Source organism: Dryobates pubescens, chromosome 5, assembly GCF_014839835.1.
Source record: "Dryobates pubescens isolate bDryPub1 chromosome 5, bDryPub1.pri, whole genome shotgun sequence".
NCBI classification, from domain to species: domain Eukaryota; kingdom Metazoa; phylum Chordata; class Aves; order Piciformes; family Picidae; genus Dryobates; species Dryobates pubescens.
Genome location: NC_071616.1, coordinates 29793395 through 29815085, shown reverse-complemented (window position 1 = coordinate 29815085; position 21691 = coordinate 29793395). Strand labels below are relative to the sequence as shown.

Here is a 21691-nt window from a genome sequence, read left to right as displayed (position 1 = left end):
TTAAATCAACTCTTTCATGATGATCAGGTCAACTCAGTCTTGAATAACCTTGAGTCTCAACTAAAAGAGGAAAGAGGTTATCAGCACAGAAGACTCCAAGAGATGACAAAACCTTTTTCCTCACCCACTTACTCCACAGCTGTTTGCCCCCTAGCTTGGCTTCACTTACCACATTTACAGCCCGTATAATATTTTGTCAGAATCTGAATGCAAACAGTGAGGAAACAGTACTGTGCTGATGGCCAAATTGGCCTAAATACTTTAAGGGACTCCTGATGGAAGAGGAACTTTGCAGCATCCCACTAATATAATCAAAAAAAGACTAGTACCTCTTCCAGATGTTCCCATATTCTGTTGAACAGACATTACAGAGTACAGCTAAATTTGATGTTTCTCTAGCACTAGTTTCAAATTACATTTCTGTCATAACAGGCCCATCCAGTCTGCATGATGAAACTTAATTAGTGCTGCCTTTGCAAATCTGGGTACTGTTAATGAACTACCATATGAATTTGGCTTTCAAGTCACAGTGCTGTTTACATGCAGGAAAGATGTGCAAATATGTAACAGTGACAAAAAAAAGATAATGTAAATGGAGGACCATATAGTCCCATTACAATAGTGTAATTTAGGGTACAAGCAAAAAGAAAAGTCATCTTGAACTACAAGATTAAACAATATAGCTATTATCTTCATCATATGAAAGCACTCACCACTCTGATAAATTCAAACATCTCTATTATGGCAGAGTTCATCAGATTATAACGGGAACCATTATTTAGAAATGCTTTGACCACAGGTTCAAACAAAAAACTTTTCATTATGTAACGGTTGTAGAATTCATCCTTTAGCCCAATTATCTTTCTCTTGAAACGAAGGGCACCTGAAACACAAGTGTTGTCAAAAGAATTTTTAAATTCAAAAGGAAAAAAAAAAAATCCAGAAATGACTCAGCAGTAGTTAGGGCAATTTGCAACCCCACTTCTTATGCAGCATTGCATTATTAAAACCAGGTGAAGACATTCAGCTATTCTCTGCTTCTCAACAATCTTGTCTACATTGCAAAAAATTACTTATCTATTTTATCATAAAGAAATCCTCCATCATGACTGTATACATGAAACCTCTTCTGTTCACTGAAGAAAAAAAACATACTACTCTTTAACTACATTACTACTAACAAAAAGGTTTATTTTCATATTCTTAATATCACTTACACTAAAATACTTTCTCAGTAGAAGAACTACGGAAATTGCTTATCATTCCTCTTTTTCAAATGTAAGTTTGATTACATTTAATTAAGACCTGTTTGAATGGGGTGCAAACTATCTCATTTTAAAATTAGCAAATGGCATCATCTTTGCACACACAGTGAAGCAAAGACTTTGTTTACTTTCAGTTTAAAGCACATTCATACACAAGTGTCTGAATGTTTGTGCACAAACAGAAGGTTGTCATCTTGCTGTAAGGCAGCACACAGACACTTAGGTGTCTATGAGAAAAGATTATTCAAGGGTTCTAAGACCAAACTCAGGTGATTCAATTACAAATTTCAAAAGTACTTCTTACTGTATGGATCCTACTCAGTTAGCTTTAGGTTTTGTGCACAACAGAACCATGGGGGAAAAGAAGTAAAACTCTCTTACTTGCTACTGGAATTAAGTCACACTGCTTTGCTCTTACTGGTCAAGAAACTACCAGAGTTTGAGGAGCAGCATACTGAGGTTCTGTGCAGGTCAGTGCAGTCAGATAATCTTATCTCTTAATTAATACTTCTGATAATTTCTACTAAAAATTATCAAAAGTTCAAATGGTTCTCCTTTGTTGACATACCACCTTCTGGTTTTACTTCTGCACTGAGATTCAGAAAAAAACTTTGGCTTTTTAGAAAGAGAGACATTTATAAATGCAAAATTATTTACTAATACTAGCTGAAAAATCAAGACGCTGGCATGAGAAAAAGGGTGTAATACTAGGATTTCTGTGTTCAGTCACAAATTGTCATGATCTGTGAACAGTTTTCTTCCAGCAGAATGAAGCTATGTAACACTTCACATTCACAAAATACTACTTTATTCTTCAGATTTCAAACTTACACAATGCCAAGAAAGCATGCTTTGAGGCCATGAGAACAAGTACTCGTCTCAGGATATCTTTGTTAATGATGTAGTTCTTTATGTGATAAGTATGATGTTCTACACAGAAAGTTAGCAATTCCAGTATTAATGCCAAGAGTTGGGCTGTCTGAAAATCATCTGTAATTAAAACAAAACCAAAATTATTGAACAGATCTAGGATACTGCATTCAGAAGAAAACTTCAAATATCTAACTAGTAAACATTTCAAAGTTCTTGTTTATTCCCACACGTAATTTAGGGAACATGCTACAGGGTATGTTTAGTCTTTAAAATTGAAATTAAACAGCTTGTAAAGGACTGAGTATTTTCTGTTTATACAAATATGGCAGAAACCCTCTAAAGCTATAGAAAGAATTATGTCTTAAATCAGTGTTTGAAAGTTCAGAAACAACAGAATATTAACATAATCCATTTGGCATATTTTACCAAGTATCATTATCATAGTATCAGTCAGGGTTGGAAAGGACCACAAGGATCATCTAGTTCCAACTCCCCTGCCATGGGCAGGGACACCCCACACTAGATCAGGCTGGCCAGAGCCTCATCCAGCCTGGTCTTAAACACCTCCAGGGACAGGGCCTCAACCACCTCCCTGGACAACCCATTCCAGGGCTTCACCACTCTCATGGTGAAGAACTTCCTCCTCACATCCAGCCTGAATCTTCCCACCTCCAGCTTCATTCCATTCCCCCTGAGGTCCACATGTCTATATTAAACTACTGCCCTATATGCAGTGCCTTGACTAAGCCTGTACCAAAAATGCAATCTATCATGCTCTTTAACAACAGTACTATGCAAAAAATATCTCAAGATCTTTTAATACTTCTAGGCCATAATCACATCAGCATACACAAAACATAACTCAAATCCTGCTTTTAAGTAGACAACTAATACATAACACATTAGATATTTTTTTCTTAAAGTAGTGCTACCTTTTTAAACACACTGCCAGATTATTGACCATCAAAGAACACAAGTATTTTAAACAGTAAAAAATCTCAATTTGAATCTATCGGCAAGCCAGTTGAGATAAAACAGTTTAATTTAACTAATCCCCTGGAAATCTATGCAACAAATTAAAAACTTTAGTAGAGGCCATTTATTCATCATTTACATATCTCCTTTTTCATCCTTTTTGGATGTATTATACTAACAATAAACAAACAGCACTGCTGCTAGCAGCTAGCAAGAAGAGTTACTTCATCACCGATCTCCACCTTATTAGTCTGATGCAGAACCAATGCCTTTAGCACAGTATTGTGATATACACCTTCTCATCGACAATTCTGCATCCTCTCTAGTGATGTCTGACCTTAAAAAACATTTACACATTTCCAAATGTATGCCACTTAACAGTCTCTGAGTTACTAAAATTTACACAAATGTTTTAATTTTTGCTGAAGCAAAATCTGCAGCAAGTGCTGTTCACTTCTTAAATCAGGTCTCTTCATTGAATTTTATAAATTATTCAAATGACTAAATAATTAATCCACCTTTTACTTTCAACTATGCAGCACAGTCTTAGATTCACTTTAAGCCTGAAAACATCTTTGACGCCGTGACATTCTATTTCAAACATGGACATTTACGAGTCTCGATGTGCCCCAAATCCAGAGTGGCATTACCTTTGCTAGGCTTGTCCTCTGTAGTATTGGCCAATAAAGGAGCTGTCAGAACATGCATACAATGTTTATAGAAGAAACCCAAGAACTCCGTCTTTTCTGTTTTCTAAAGAATGAAAAAGAAATTAGGTTTAACACATATCACCAAATCTTCTGAAAAAAACAAAGGCAGTTTCATTTGAAGGTATTTACTTACATTGGCAGTAGCAAGCATATTTTCTGGATCGACTAAAGTACGAAGCAAACCCATGAGCAGCACTGCCCCTCCAAGTTCTGGATCAGTGTCACAAATCATGTGTTCTATAATGAGGTTAATGAGTAATATATCCTAACAACAGGAGGGGGGGAAAAAAGGCAAAAATTAATTCTAGTGCTACTGCCTTACCCCAAACCTGAAATTATCTTCTGAAAATGTTACTGCCTGGTTAAAAACAATGCTTATCAAAATGTAAACAATTATCAAACAAAATCCCCCAAACTTAATGGAAACAACTTAACTTTACATGCCAGTGCCACATTCTGGTTAGTGGTTCAACAGTAAGAAGGCAAGCAGTGAAGAAGAATCTTTCAAAGCAACTAAAAACAGTTTTGAAATTAACAGCCTAGTTTAGAATTTAGTCTGAGCTGAACCACCAAAAGATAAAAAGTACAGAGGCAGACAGTTAACAGTCTCAAAATTCAGCTGTTTTTGGAAACATTTCCAGAGTACATTAGTTTTAGTTTGGATCTCCCTTTAGAATACATATTGAGGGTTTTATTTATATAAACATACAACAGTATGTAACAATTTTACAACAGTACTGAACTTCTCAACTGAAAAATAACCCCAACATGTATTTGCTGAAAACAAGAATAACCTACTAAAATGGAAAATAACATTTGCATTTAGGAATTTCTATAATAAAGTTGTTTGGTTACCCCCATAAAGAGGCCAGTCACTAGATTCAAGTGTCTAGAACCACCAGCGACATTCCCTGTCCCAGCTGCCCCTGCTTTGTTCTCTGCCATGTTTTTAGCAGATAGGAGAAAAAAAAATATTAGCTATCTCCTCTATGGAAAAGGCAGCACAATATTTTTTTAATCCACTGAATATCACTTTGAAATACCTTTCTTACTACTAGTTATCTGCTACAGAAGATCTCTAGTAAATGCAAAACTCTGTCCAAGTGTTCATTGAAGACAGTAATTCCACTTTAAATGTTCATGATCGCAAACCGAAGAGTTTTCTTACAAATAAATTAAAACCACATGCAAAGATCAAGACTGAAAATTGTGTTTTGGATCTTAAGGAGGTGATCATTCAAAAACATTTTGCTGTGCTTGTGTGACAGCTAACGTTTTAACCAAAATGTTTTGCTTTACACACAAAGGAACAACACTGTGTAAGGATGCAGACACTCATCTAACCTAACAGAACTTTAAAACCATGGCAGTTCAGTATCCTCTAATCATCATGACTATATTCCATACTTCTTCAGAACTAGGGCGCATCACTAATAGAAGTGTAAATATAAAGCAACAATACAAAAAAGCAATACAGACATTTCTGGGGACTCTCTACTTACATCATCGTTCTGCTGTGCTTCCTGCATGACAAACTCTCGTACCATGGATGGGTTGTATTCAACCAAATAGGAAAATATATCAGTGGCTGCACTTCGTACTTGTGCATCATCCATACCCTGGAAAAGTCAAATAAAATTATTTATGTTTCCTTAAAAGAAAAGGCTTAAATGGAATGAAAACCAGAAAGCATTAGGTTTTAATTCCTACTTGCAAGCCGTATCTATTACTAAAATTGCATCCTAAACCTGAATTAAGTCTAATGTCTTCTTTGTATGTTTGACAATTGTTGGGCAAAATAGATTTTATGGTTTTCCTGCCCTCTATTTCCCTATTTTCTTACATAATTATGTATCAGTAAGCATATAAAGATAGGAAAGTAACACAATAAAAATGCCATGGCACTTTCAATGTCATATTGTAACTGCTTTCAAAGCTTCTCAAAAATATTTCAGGTGTTCTGAATCTCAAGCTCAGACAAGACAGAAGCAGCAAATACTCATAAAACTATGTGACTGAAGTTTGGCATACCTACTTTTTAAAACACCTCTCTGGAGACCAGCAAAATTGTTACCACAAATAACTGACTTACCAATATGACTTCTAGTGCTGGGAGTATGCCCATATTTGACAAGGTTTTGAAAAATGCATCTCTGTTTTGTGGCTGCAGTGTTTGAGAGAATGCACAAAACTCTTTCAGGAAATTTACCTGAAAACCAGGAATAATATAATAGTTAGTAATTACAAAAAGATGCAAGTATCACTTTGTAGCAACTGACCCTTTCATGGATATTTTACAGATTTCTTACCAATTCCTGTCTTTTCTCCTCATCTGTGGCTTCATCTGTTAGTTGTGCAAACAAGTCTGTCAGAAATTTTTCATCTTCCTACAAAGGCAAAACAATACCATTTGTTTATTTACACTATCAAAAGGCATTCAACAGTAAGTTCTTCTAAACCGTGCCTCCTGCAAATAAGAGAACACACATTTGTGTATTGTAGTCAATCATACCAGTATCAATTTTTTAATTCAAATTAAAAAAAAATAAAAATTAGTATGAGTTTTCATCACACTCAGCACTGCTCCACCCCTCATTGGCAGTTATGATTGTATTGCCTTTTGGCTGTCTTTTTTCTATTTCCTACTGCCATTCTCACCATTTTGTGTTTGATTTCTTCTCTACCTACCTTCCCCTTTGTCACTTGTCTGTCTCCCTAAACCACATTACAATACCTTTGCTTCAAATGTTTACATAGCCCTACATACATGTGCCTTTGGAATGTTAGGAGACCTTTGCAGCAGAACTAAAGCAAGGCCACAATGAAGTGAGACTCAACAGCAGGAATAAAGTGACATTCTTCCCCCTCATCACTGTGAAAAGAGTGAATTCTTGAAACAAAATCAAAATTCCTATTATGAATGGCATTTATTGGACATTCTGGCTGGCAGCAATCAAAAACTACTCTGTTATTTTTCATGCTGCTGTACCTCAGCAAAACTATGGATGGCAGCCAGCACATTACAAATGTGTATTTAAACAGAGAGAAGCAGTAATATTTAGCTTCCCATAACATTCATAGTCCTAACAACTAGAAGATTATTAAAACAGAAATAAACCTTCCTCCATTCTCTGCCCAATATTATACAATAGTAAGACAAGACTTGGTTATAAATGCTGCCAGAGAGCTGTTTCCAACCCAAAACCAGTGCAAGAAACCCAAGTTGTCTTATATTACTCAGGACGAAACAAGACCATTAAAGTCCTTCAGCTATATTCTCATAAACATTCTCAGATTGCAAACTAGGTAGATGCCTCATCCACGCTCACCTTGCTGCCTTGCTGACAAAATGAGTACCTCTGTTTCAAAAGCACCTCCTGCTGATGTACCTGCAACACTGTCACAACACAATCCAGGATCTCTATAATGGCACTGCACAACACAGGTAACCCCAAAATAGGCTGGCATGAGCTATTACCCTACAAGGCATTTCACCACACTATACAGTATTCGCTGTATTCAGGACATGCCACATGTTTCTTCTTGTTTGATGCTGTGCTTCTAACCTGATGCAACATTCTAATAATAACAAGAAAGAATGAATTTTGGACACAATTTCAGGTGCTATTTCCCTGATTGCCTCAAAATCAAAACAAAAAGAGGCAGGAGAGGCCTCATTCAAAGTTTATCAAAACTCACTCTGGAAGATCAAAACACAGGAAATATACAGTTTGAATTTTACATTTCAACAGACAAACATGTTCTAAACCACTATTAATGTCTTTGATGTTAAGAAATATAACTTAAGCTCTGATGAAAGAAAATAGTTGCTTTGTAAGTTTTCTGTTTCGTTATCACAGATGTTAGGGATTGGAAGGGATCTCCGAAGGTCATCGAGTCCAAAGCCCTGCCGGCACAGGGCCACAGAATCTAGCACAGGTCGCACAGGAATGCACCCAGAGGGGTCTTGAAAGTCTCCAGAGAAGGAGACTCCACTACCTCTCTGGGAAGCCTCTTCCAGTCCTCTGCGACCTTCAAAGTAAGGAAGTTCCTCCTCATGTTGAGGTGGAACCACCTATGCTGTAGTTTATATCCATTACCCCTTGTCCTATCACAGGGTGCAACTGAGAAGAGCCTGTCCCCTCCCTCTTGACACCCAGCCCTCAGATATTTATAAACATTTATTAAATCCCCTCTCAGTCATCTCTTTTCCAGACTAAAAAGCCCCAGGTCTCTCAGCCTCTCCTCACAGGGCACATGCTCCAGTCCCTTAATCATCCTCATAGCCCTCTGTTGGACTCTCCATCAGATCCCTGTCCCTTTTGAACTGGGGAGCCCAAAACTGGATGGAACATTCCAGGTGATTCCAGGGCAGAGTAGAAGGGGAGAAGAACCTCCCTCAATCTGCTGGACACATACCTATTATTTCACAGTAGAAATGCTTAAATTCTTTTTACTGAAAAAATAAACAAAAACAACCAACAGCACAAAACCACAAACCCAAACCCCATAAAAACCAGTTCTTTTGAAGAACAAGCAAGCTGTTCTCCATGATTAGCAGTTTATTTAAGAAAATGTTAAGTACTTTCCTTTAATTTTTGCTGTTTTGGTCAAGATCACAGTATCACAGTACATTAGAGGTTGGAAGGGACCTCCAGATATCATCAGGTCCAACCCCCTTGATAAGGCAGGATCACCTAGGGTAGTGTGCACAGGAATGCATCCAGGTGCGTTTTGAAAGTCCCCAGAGAAGGAGACTCCACAACCTCGCTGGGAAGCCCATTCCAGTGCTCCATCACCTTTGCTGCAAAGAAGCTTCTCCTCATGTTGAAGTGAAATCTTATAGCTTATACCTATTGTTTCCTGTGTTATTATTGTTCACCACTGAAAAGACATTGGCCTCTTCCACTTGACACCCACACCTCAGATATTTACAGATATTGACCAGATCCCCTCTCATTCTTCTATTCATAGGGTAGAACTAGACAGCCCCAGAAATCTCAGTCTCTCTTTGTAAGGGAGGTGCTCAAGTCATTGTGGCTCTCCGCTGGATTCTCTCCAGCAGATCCATGTCTCTCTTCAACTGTGGAGCCCAAAACTGGACACAGTGTTCCAGGTGTGGTCTCACCAGGGCAGAGTAGAGGGGGAGAAAAACCTCCCTAGACCTGCTGGACACACTCTTCTTGATGCACCCCAGGATACCATTGGCTCTCTTGGCCATAAGGGCACATTTTGGTCCCATGGAGAACTTGCTGTCCAACAGGACTCCAAGGTCTTTCTCTGTGGAGCTGCTTTCCAGCAGGGCAGCCCCTAACCTGTACTGATGCCTATTGTTATTCCTCCCCAGATGCAGGACCCTGTACTTGTCCTTATTTAACTTCATGTGGTTTGCCTGCACCCAGCTCTCCAGCCTGACCAGATCTTGTTGGATGGCTGCACAGCCTGACCTACTGCAGAGCCCCAGAGACAGAGGTGGCCAGAGAAGCTGCAACTCCAGCACTACATAGCAAAGCATAGCAGACAGGGTCTCACTGGACAGGAAGACAGGGGCAGGACGTCAGCTCAGCAATCTGACCAGATCCTGCCACAACTCTGCCCGGTTCAAGATGCGGCCATCCACAGCGGAGGCCAACCCACTCATCACCCTGTTACTGTGCTTGCAAACATACTGAGTTTGTGGAAGTGATGAAGACTTCAACACTGACACTGTTCCAGGAAGAATTTGTGGCAAGTTCAGCATGTAACCATTTTTCAACCTTCCACACATATCATAGATCGTAATTTACACTTCTGTATTAAATATAATATCAAAACATTTACCACTCCATAACCTCTCACAAAGTCCATTAAATACATTGTCTTTTTAAATTAGTAAGATTGTCTGAGATTTCTTGTGCCTCAGAACAACTGTGATCTATGTAAAAGTGAGATGAATTAAGATGGGTGCTTGTGATTTGAAACATCCCACCCTTATATGGACAGTAAAATGCAGTTACTTTTTTAAAAAACCACCCCCAAATGAACCTCTTAATACATTCACAGTTACGTCTTAGTCATGAAATTAATTTAGGTGCTCCCACATTCCAGGTGCTTAATAAAAGGTAGTCGGGTTGCTATCAATGGGAAGATCCCCAACCCTCGCACATTTATAGAAAAATTGTGATTGCAATGAACACTCTAAATACAAGATTCTCCCTCAAGCTGTAAAATTACTGACAAGAGTCAGGGATTAGAATCTATGGAAATGAACAGTCTGAAAGCAGAGCTCACATATTTTATAAGTCACAAAACATCATCCATCACCAAACGCTTGAACTGTTTTCTCCAACTTGCAAAAATCCCCTCACATACGTCTACGTAGGGAAAATGCATTAATTCTTTGCAGTATCTGGCTTCTTCTTGCAGTTAAGTATCAAAACCCACCTGGATATATCTTAGAAGCTGTGGAGGTCACACCTGTTTTCCAAGAAAACAAACCCGCAAATGACAGTTTATGTGGTAATTCCACCATCTAGCTATTTGAACCATTCACACAATTTAGTAGATGTTTAATACTTAAAAACTATGCATACAACAAATACTAAATGAATTCATTTACGCTTCTGCAGGATCTAAGTAGATGCTTCTATGATTTAATGTCTTTCAGAGTTCATGGAGATAACATTAAGCAAAGGCATCTTATTCAATCAATCCTTTATGACTCTAAAAATCAAGAAAACCCAGAGACCAAATGTGATCACAAAGAAAGACACTACATTTGTGATTCAACTTGCAAAGCAGTCCTCCTTCTCAAAAAAAAAAAACCAACTTAAAAAAGGATTCTTCAAAAGCAGACCTCTCTCACCTTTCAGTTATCAGGAACTTTGTGACCGCAGATAAATGATAATAAACATCCCTTTCTCAAAGTAACATTCAAGAAAAGCAGTGAAACCTAAACTAGAAAAAGAGTATACTTGCCATCCTATTTTCCACCACATTTCTGCCCAAAAAGGCAGAAATAATTTCATTCTGTGAAAGCTTCAGTGTTACTAGTAAACAGAATTACAGCTCCAAACATGCATTTCTTCATGTTACCACACCGTAAGATTTCATTGCCTAAAATTTTTCAGTCTCCTTTACCTCAGACTGCTTTCACAGATGCTTTCATTTGCTATAAATAAGCTATTTCCACTTGAGAGAACACACTGAAAAAGCAGCAGGATCCACCTAACCACACCTGAAGTTTCTTAATACACCGAAAATAATTTTCCACAACAAAGAAATTCAGAAATCAATGGCATGCACTTTTCCCATTTGCCCAGAAAGGGGCTTTCTTTTACATTTTACTGCAAGGTAAAGTTTAAGTGGATCTCCAGAATTTTACCTGAGCCAACGACTGCAAAACAGCAGATCAGCAGGAGACTTTCTAGTCCTACTACCTTTGGGCAAAACAACCAACGTGAACTAACACAACTCTTTCTCTAAACAACAACAGATTATCACATTTAGATCCATGGGGTTCTGTTAAAAATAAGTAACCATCTGTAAAACCACTTCCACATTAAAACCAGACTATTGTTATATATAAATCCAGTACAACGTAGAGAAGTACCTAAATGCTTACAATTTTTAAGTTACTGAAAAGGGAAATAGTGACTATCAGTAATACAATTTCTGTATTTAAAAAAGCTGATTTACCAGTGATGTCATGTCATCACTGCTCTACTAGCACATAAATAAATATTTTAACATATGTCAAATTTGCCCCTCCTACTCTCTACTTTCCTGAAATAAAAGACTCAAAAGTAATCTTAACAATATTCTGGAAGATAAAAACACTACAAGACCTTGCTAGTAAAAAAGAACATGCCAGTGAGAAAGGGGGGAAAGAACAGAAGGAAACGGTGTTTGCTCACTCTATGGCGCAGTTTTGCAAGTTTTTGGTTTTTAATAACTAGTTAATAATCCAAAGGGAAAGAACTGGTGGCCTCCAGTGTGAACATTAGTATGTATTTTTCAAATTGCAAAAGAGCGTCATATAAAGTAAGAAACACCACTTACCTGTCCCACCCCCACTCTCAAAATTTGGCGGACTCCGTATTTCAGCAAGGTTTCTGGGTGGCTATGACATCTCAAGACTATAACAGGCTGGACCCCAAGCAGTAAAAGCATATTAGGAGGGGCTGAAATTGGAAAAAAATGTTATATACCTCTTTTTTATCTTAAGTACAGCAAATTATAAAACCTGTAATTGAGCAGGTTAATTCTGTTGACTGGCTAAGCTAGTATCATGGGTTTACTATCCATCATGATCAGTGGCATCTAGCTTAGTGGTGCAGTTACTTAAAATTATCAAAATACTTAAGAATCAGCATATTCTTTCTTCCAGTATTCAGTAGTTATAATTGAAAAACCTTAACCTTAAACATTAGTGACTTTTAATGACTTGAAATACCCTCTCATGACACCAAATACCTTAATTAAGGCACTGTGTAGTCACCTAGCCCATTGAAAAGCACAACACAACTTGCATAGAGTCTTTAGTTAATACGCTGTCTGATGTGAAAAGGGCTCTCTAGAGCTCATCTTTTTTCCCATGATGGAAATAGCAGGCTTTCTTCTCCTTTCCCTCCCAGCCAATGAGAGACAAAATAACAGAATATAAAACAGCTGAGTTGTGCAAACAATACTTGCAGTAGATGACCCTGATTATCAGTTGCTCAAGGGGGTTTGCTTTTAACCTGACAAATAACATTTCCTAGAAAGATAGCTCTTTTGTCACACCCTCAAAGATCCAGGGGATTCAACCTCAAGTCAACAGCAGAACCATTAACAACCTGTATTATATGTCAGCTAAGAACTTGAGACTCATCTACAGTTCCCAATAAACTACTGAGAAGCATCCTAGAAACTCTTTAATTAATGATTTAAGAGCTTTTAAACTACACTCAAAGTTAGTGAGCACTAGGATCTTGTAAGAGCTACGATAATGAATGCCAGGAACTCACAGACAACTCCTGTGTTTTTCATGAAAGAACATCATTCCCATCCCCAAAAGTATTGTGATACAACCAGATACAGAAATATTAAACCATACACCAATGGAAGTAAGACCTTAAGAATTAGTTATACATGAGCTGTGGGAAAGGGGGCCTGAAGAAAGCAAAAGGAAGAATGAAACTTCAAGCTGCAAAGATTATGGAAAAATGCAACCTGACATACCGCTCTGTAAATAAAGGAACAGATGCCAGGTAAGGAGGTTTAAACCTTGGGTGAGAGCTACACTGTGAGAACGTGAAAAAAAACCAATCAAGCCTTTTAATCTCTTTGAAAAACTATGGAAATAGTCTGTGATAGCCTGTCTTAATTCTCAAAACCAAGAACTGATCATCACAGGATCACAAGATGTTAGGGGTTGGAAGGGACCTCCAATGGTCATTGAGTCCAACCCCTTGCCAGAGCAGGGCCACAGAATCTAGCACAGGTCACACAGGAATGCACCCAGAGGGGTCTTGAAAGTCTCCAGAGAAGGAGACTCCACTACCTCTCTGGGAAGCCTCTTCCAGTCCTCTGCGACCTTCAAAGTAAGGAAGTTCCTCCTCATGTTGAGGTGGAACCACCTATGCTGTAGTTTATATCCATTACCCCTTGTCCTATCACAGGGTGCAACCGAGAAGAGCCTGTCCCCTCCCTCTTGACACCCAGCCCTCAGATATTTATAAACATTTATTAAATCCCCTCTCAGTCATCTCTTTTCCAGACTAAAAAGCCCCAGGTCTCTCAGCCTCTCCTCACAGGGCACATGCTCCAGTCCCTTAATCATCCTCATAGCCCTCTGTTGGACTCTCTCCATCAGATCCCTGTCCCTCTTGAACTGGGGAGCCCAAAACTGGATGGAACATTCCAGGTGATGTCTCACCAGGGCAGAGTAGAGGGGAGGAGAACCTATCTCGATCTGCTGGACACACTCCTTTTAATGCAGCCCAGGATCTCACTGGCCCTTTTGTCCACAAGGGCACATTGCTGCCCTTGTTATCCACCAGGACTCCCAGGTCCTTCTCCACAGGGCTGCTCTCATCTAGCAGATCACCTCCTAACCTTTACTGGTGCAGTTTATTATTCCTTCCTGGATGAAGGACTCTGCACTTATCCTTGTTGAACCTCATTAAGTTCCTCTCTGCTCAGCTTTTCAGTCTGTCCAAGTCTCAATGTCAAATAATTTCCAACAGATTGTTATTTATAAACTCAGGGAGCTGCTCCTCAATGCTGTATGAACTGTGAAAACACTAGGAAATGCAATTACAGCACAGAACATATTCTTCTCCTTGTGCACTATCACTCTAGTCCTCAATCCCCTCATCTCGATCATCAATAAAGATACTGAATAGGATCAGGCCAAGCACTGATCCCTGGGGGACACCACTGTGCCTGGCTGCCCGTTGGAAATGGCACCATTCAATACCACTTTCTGGGTTCGGCCATCCAGCCAGTTCCTAACCCAGCGCAGAGTGCACCTGTCCAAGCCACGGGCCGACAGCTTGGCCAGGAGTTTGCTGTGGGGGACGGTGTCAGTATTTTGAACAAACGTGCGTGGTGGATGAAAAGTCAAGAGGCCTAGAGCTAACAACGACTTGCCTTATGGAAGCGCAATGGAATTTGCACTCTCCCTTGCTGTATTTTCCATGAAATTAAACAGGGTGCATTCTGAGATTCAGTTGAAGAGAAATACAATTAAGGTAATCAGTAGCATCTAGCACTATGTCCATTTCTCCAGACTAGTCAGCCTCTACAAAGACAGTGGCTAATAGTTTATTAGATCTTAGGAGAATGAAGATAATTATAATTAACTTCTATGGCCAAAATACATGTGTTGTAACACTTTGCTGAGTTAGCTGAAAGCTTAAGAAGCTCCCATTACAGAGATGCACTACCCATTTCTACACAGCTCAGGAAGTTCACATAGGTAACATATGTAAAGCATCATGTAATATCTTTTAATTTGCACTAAGACATGCATCATGAAAAAAAAATATTGTCAAGCAGTACTATGTAGAGACTTAAGAAGACAAACTAAGAAAACAGTCAAGCACCTCAGGCAATGTTCTGTTCTGAACCAGCAGTTTCCTACTAGTCCCAAAATACATAAGAAAAAAAAAAACCAAACTGAACAAAAATCAACTGTTCAAAACACAAACAGTTCATTCCAAACAACCTCATTCATCATTCTGTATAATGTTTGCTCCACTTAAATCAGTTAGAGAATCTAGTCTAAAATCTGGAATTTGAGAACGTACATTCAACAGTATTCAAATCCATGCTATGTCAGACTTCAAAATTACTTGCAGAATCACGTATGTACCTCAACCTTGACAAGAAAAATTACCCAACTTTATCTGTCCAAGCACAAATAAAGAGACATGAAATTCTGAAACTTACCTGTAACATACCAACTATTTCCACTTTATTAAAAAAGATGAAAGAATGAAGTGTTGATAGCATATTTTCCTCAAAAACTGAGGGAGTGGGCAGAACCATATCTTGAATATACTGTACTCTGTATGTCTGATGTATTTTTTGCTTCAGCTCTGGATCAGATATCGGAATCACCTCTTTAAATTTTGCTGTTTTAGTAAGAAATTCCCTGTGTTTCCGTGACTGTGATAAAGACGGATCGTATTCTAGGCATCCAATTACGTCCATTATACATTCCTCAGAAAACATGACTTCAAAAAGTGCAGTTCTGTTCAAAAGGAAAATTCCTTTGATAATTTCATACAAGTGGTGTAGTCCTTCAATGTTTTCCAAGTCTTCACACACATGAAAAATTTCTAAGAGCTTCTTAATATAGCCCTCATTTTCCAGTGCAAGTGCGAGTTTTTCACGACGTAATGGCGAAGGCAGCGAAGATGCCACAAGTTCTGCAATTTCTTCTAATCGACTTAATTCACAAGAGGGCAATTCTAGACCTGGTGATGACATATCATCAAACCGTTCCTCCTCAGATTCATCAACAAGGTCCTGAGTAATATCAACGGAAGGGTCTTTGCCTTGAACCTACAAAAACGTGAACAAAACAGTGGAGTTTAATGTTTACTGCTACTGAATACTGCTACCATTGCAAAACACACTTCTTCTTTGGATGGCCAAAATACAAGTGCAATGCAAGTCTGACATTGAGTACAGCTGGGTTGGAAAGTAAGAGATAATGAGAAGATTTCTTTAAACAGAAGGCTTTACAAAATCACTTCTATATTAGGTATTTCTCTTTATTTTCTATAAAAAGCAGAAAAAAATGAAAAAAAGCTACATTTTCTGAGTACTTAAAATTAAGAAAAAAAGAATTAAAAATTACTAGTATGGATGATGACTTTTAAACTAAACTAGTGAACTAAGCAGTTTGTTTCCAGTCCTCATTTTCTGCAAATTGTCAAATGCAGTGATAAACACTTATCTATAGGCTATTTAACTGTTCTTAATGCTTTTCAAAGCTTCTGCTACCTCGAACAGAGAGACCAGTGTTGTTAATTTAGTTATTATTTACAGTTCTGGAAAGCTACAAGTCAGAATCTGCTACTGTGCACTTTCTAAATACTCATCACAGAATCCCAGCTTAAGAACAGGAAACCCCAAAGCAGCATTAACAAAAGAGCAGTGGAAATCTGGAGCTGGCAGAATAGCTGTGTTTAGTGATATCATAATTGCAGTATCTGCTTCGAGTCTGATGTGTCAAATCCAGAAAGGCACTACTGCATAGATGTTAGAAGGTTCTGTTCTCTTTATCTTAAGAATCAGTAAACACATAGAGAAGTAATTCTTCATGGATAACAGCATGCAATACATAAAATAAAATCTAGAATGTTGTGAAACTGTTCTACTTACATATCAGTAATCACTTCCAGTATTAGTGGCATGCAAGTTTTTCTTTTAGAAGAAGCTTTAATGACTGAGGAAGCTTATAATCTTTAAAGTACATTAGACACAAATACAATAGCACAGCCTCATAACGAGATGTAAAGACACTGGATTCTTATAAAAATATTACATCTTCACATGAAGCTGACAAAGCTGGGCTTCTTATCTGAGTGTTCCCCAAGGATACCATTTCCCCTTTCCCCCATTTTGTCTCTGTCCCAAACTTTTGGTCTTTTGACTGCTAAGGTTCCTGGAAATGTTTTGGTACTTATGTATAGTTTCTGTACTTATTTACAGAAGTGGTAAACTACTGAAAAGACTCATTCATAAAAAAAAAAAAAAGGAAAGTATCTACACATGTGCAATTGTGAAACCAGATTTCTTTTGCTTTATTTCTGAAAACAAGAAACTTCAAAACAGAGTGTAGAGACAGACCTTTGTTAAGAACAGAAAATGTGCAGAAAACATTTAATGTAGCATAGAAATCAAGAGTTTATTAGCACATATTAAAATAGGATTTCTTTAAATTGTAAGAATTATAGCTTTGAAGTAGTAATATGGGGATAGAGCTATTTCCTACAACTATCAGATCAATCTTTCGTACTCTGACAGTCAAGAGAAACATACTGTCATATTTACTAGGAAAAACAGAGAAATTCAATATGCCCCTCACCTGAAACAAAAGAATGAGGTAAGAGAAAGAATGAGAAACATAGAAATAAAGATGTGAATAAGATACAGTTAAATCCATGCAAAATACATCACAAAATTCACTAAGAGCTCACATAGATTTTTCACTCTAAGATAAAAATTTGGACAGGTAACCTTTTCGCTTCTGTCCAATCTATAGAAAGTCAATTATGAAATTAACTGTTAGGAAAATGTTAAACTTCCTTAGGTGATAATAGCGCTAAAAAGTTGTCAAGCAAAAAGATCTGAAAATGCTATAAATAAATAAAAACAAAATCCACAAAACCAAACTAACAAACTAAAAATCCCCAAACAAAAAGCCCAAAACACCAAGCCAAAAAAACTCCCAACACTCAACCAAACAAAAAAACCCCCAAACACAAAACAAACCAACCAACCAAACAAAAAAACTCCCCACCACACAACAAACCCACCCACAAAAAAACCCCAAACAACAAACCCACAAACAACGTAACCCCAACAACCAAACAAACCATAGTTTAGGTTTATGTCAAATTTCTGGAGGAAGGAAAAAGTTTTCAAACTCCAAAATGAAAAGCCTGGAGGAGGTGGCTAAGATGATCTATTTTTGTTTTCCATCTACTGTGTTCAGATTCACCTCTTGGAACAGTCTGAAAATTGTTAACACATCAAGACAACTGACATAGTCTCAATTTTATATTATCAAACTTACCTGACATATTTTTTCCCATATTTCATCGCATCCTGCTTTTTCTTGAAAACTAAGTGCCAAATCATAGTTTTCAGCTTCAGACCACACAATCAAGGTATCCTTTAAAAAGAGGAGAAGTATCTTCAGGTAATGTATATTAGAGTTTACAAATCTGCATAGTGTTTAAATGGTAAAATGTTAAAATAATGGCAGCTTGACACCCAATTATGATAAAACAGTATCAAAAAACAAATGCAATCATACTTTGTACAATTTTTATATATTCTGAGATCCTCAGGATTTAAAGACATTTCTGCATAAACCAGAACAAGGAAGTCTGAAAGTTTTCATTCTTAATTCACGTGGCCATAACATTATAAATCTCAGAAACACTGATCTATGACATGGAGGTCCCTTCCATTCTGTGATGTACATCTACCTCAATCCGTTCTCTGATAAAATACAATAACAAACGCCTAAGTTTTGGGTTGTATTTTTAATACCTGCTACAACTGAACCACATAAAACTGCATGTCTTTTGTAGCATCAGTGTTACAATTTTTTGTGTGTTTTGTTTTAATAGGCCCCAGAAGATACTGTGCTAAAGCACAGATGATCTGCTTATAAAGTAGCCCCAAGATGTGTACAAACTTTAAAGAACAGAAAATCAATTGCCTAGGAGTATGCATTCTTAACAGGCTGAACCAGGCACACCGTTATTACTCATTCCAATCTATAACCCAGAAAGGATGTTTTTAGGAAGTAGACTTCTAGAAATTTACTTCCTACAATGTTTACACACTGAAATTTAAGCTTTCATCTCCTTACTAGAATAGTTCAAGAGTTTATCCAAGCCCTCATACAGCCTGCAAAAACACTATATGGAAGAGGAAGCTGAAGCTGCAAACAGCAATATCACACACCAGTAAGGTATTTGAAGCAACTGAGTAACTGTTAGTGTAAAAATAGATTAGAAAACAAAGCATGAAAAAAGAAGAAAAGATTATCTGCATTATTTACATAGTGAATCCAGTTTTATTCTTAAAGTCTTGTCTTCCTGTAACAACTAGCTTAAATACAGCCACATTAAATATACATAGCCCCATGAAATGGCATTATTTCATTTAAGACCTAAAATATGCTTTTAGTCACTAGGCCAAGAGAAATGTTCTACTTATATTTCATGAGAACTATAAAATAAGAGTATTTTCCTTCATTAAGTTTAGACTTTGCTTATAGTGATTATTGCTAAAGAAATTAATTTTAAATACTTGAAAAAGCACTACAAGTTGTCAGACATTTATGAAGTTTAAGACTGTTTATGAATTAGGCTTATTTATTTCAAATATTAAAATGAACACTGAGGATGGAGAGAAATCTTAAATTCAGATTCTGCTATGCACTTACTAGAAGACTCCTTAAACTGGACTGTAATTTAAATAGCACAATCAACTAGCTCTATTAGGATTCAGTCAAGCAATACAACATCATCAATTTGCTATTACCAGAGCAGCTATACTGCTTCAGAGGCATTAATGGCTTTACCTTGCAAACGGTAAATAGTTTACCTTTTCCTTTTCCAAAGGGTTGAGGAAGAGGTGGTACACAGAAGAAAAGGATTTAGGAAGACCACCTCCAAAATACAAAAGGAAGAAGAAAGTCACAATTAATAGTTTATTCTCCATGAATCAGTGCAAATACTCTGGTAATAACAGATTGACAGCAACTAGTACTGCTGACTCCTATAGAGTAAGAAAAATAACAGTTTACAAAAATTTAAAGGGAAAGTCCAAAAGAAAAGAAACTAAGAGGTTCTTCGTACTATCTTTTAAAAGCAGTATGTACCTTACTGCATCATTCACCATATGTATCAGGGTCACAATCTAATACATCAATCTCTGCTATTAGTATTTATACTGTAGTAGTTTTCAAGGCAACTTCCATCAGCTTCCCACTGCATAATGCTTTTTTCATTTAAAAATATAAACAACCCTAACACTAAACCTTGCAATGTTTCTATCTTGCTAAATTTCCTTTTAAGCAAAAATGGTTAGATTTCTAAGGAAGCCCTTCTCAAAAGAACAAAACACATTTTCTTCCTTGTGAAGAACATGACTAACAAATAGGAAAATAACTAAAAGAACATAAATAAGGTCAGTTAAATAAACAAAAGCTCTAGGTCTCTAAATAAAATGCAGCACTGGACCAAGACAGGTATGTCTGTTTTGTTCCTCTGGGAAGAGGAGGGGTAGAGTGAAGCAGAGAGAAAAGAAAAGGGAGAGCACAAAGGTAAAACTGCTTTTGAAATCTATAGTCACAGATGTACAGTGTGTATTTGCCCATAGTATAGCAATGTTCTTGTTAAACAGAATCATCTACTATCAAAAATGGAAGTTATGATTGTGTTTTGCTTACTTCCACATATTCTGATTTTTTTCTTTTGCTTAGTCTTTAGAAAGCAAAAAAACCTGCTGAAATCATATGAGCAGAATAATCATTCAGTGTGTTCTATTAATATGAGAGAAGTGTCTTCCAACTGCCAACATTAACAATTTTAAATGATTTGTTATCTGTTGTTTTATCATACAAGGATTTAAAATTATAGATTAGTATCAGTGCCTCAACAAAAATCCATCAATTGCTACTCTAGATCCTTAGTAAGAGCGTATTTGTACATACTTTCCTGTCGCAAAGGACTTTTAAAAAGAGAACATGAAACAAAGTGAGAAATGAATTTCACTATGTTGCATAATACACAGTTCACTCGAAGTTTAAATTCACTGTTAAATGCTGACAGTTACTAACGTAATTTAATTCTCTTAATCCTACAAAGCTCATAATCATCCAAAGGAAGAGCAGCACAAGAATTATACATCTGGGGAGAAGTGACTGCAGAATATTTTACATGCAGCTAAAAACCATAAATGAAAGTCTAGTTTCTGCTTGTTGTACTTAAAGGAATCTATATGATTGATCTTGGTGCAATCTAAATGCACTACTTGATCTCTCAGCTACAGGATAGGACTACCTGTTGCTTCCAAATGCAAAGCACTATTTCTAACACATCTGTAACAGAAACAGAAATTTCTGAAGGCTGCCTCCTCCATTCCAGGAGAAAATGGGAATGTGAATAAGTATGCCTAGTAATAGTAGCTATTGGTTAGAGAGCTAAAGAGATGGACTTTTCTTACACTTTACCCCTCTGAGTAAAAATACTTAATCTTACATGATTCATGAGACCATTTCTGGCTGTTTAATCATGTCCTTATTTTTTTTTTTTTTTTTTTAAATTATTATTACATACAAATGTCAACCTATAGACATGGGTTTGCATGGGATGACTAAAATTTGTTCTTAGCTAGCTTGCTTTTGGAACACAAAATGCGAAACTGCAATATCGAAGTACAGCTACACGGTATGAACTAAGTCGTAAGTATGGATAAATCATTGAAGTATGGATAAGTCATTGAAGACTTTTGTACTGAGTGCTCTGCAAGAAACCCAGCATTCCAGCTCCTCACATTTTTCAAGACAAACTAGAGTTCTTGGCAAGATCTTTTTTAAATAGTATGACAATCAGGAAACTACTTATGTAGAGTTCACAATCTTCTGAT

At 37.2% G+C, this 21691-nt stretch overlaps 1 protein-coding gene across 3 annotated transcripts in view; it reads right to left on the bottom strand.

Moving 5' to 3' along the window:
- Nucleotides 1–21691, bottom strand: part of PPP4R3A (protein phosphatase 4 regulatory subunit 3A) — a 43781-nt gene that overhangs the window by 7411 nt on the left and 14679 nt on the right. For 2 of the 3 annotated variants that reach the window (XM_009904821.2, XM_054161907.1), the window contains 9 exons: nt 18099–18197; nt 15239–15856; nt 6133–6210; nt 5916–6032; nt 5326–5442; nt 3957–4088; nt 3764–3866; nt 2097–2255; nt 714–883 (listed from right to left, as the gene is read on the bottom strand). In XM_009904821.2, coding sequence (XP_009903123.1) covers nt 714–883; nt 2097–2255; nt 3764–3866; nt 3957–4088; nt 5326–5442; nt 5916–6032; nt 6133–6210; nt 15239–15856; nt 18099–18197 — 1593 coding nt within the window. Of the gene's footprint in view, nt 1–713; nt 884–2096; nt 2256–3763; nt 3867–3956; nt 4089–5325; nt 5443–5915; nt 6033–6132; nt 6211–15238; nt 15857–18098; nt 18198–19645; nt 19711–21691 lie in introns of all 3 variants that reach the window. The other variant, XM_054161906.1, reaches the window with a different exon arrangement.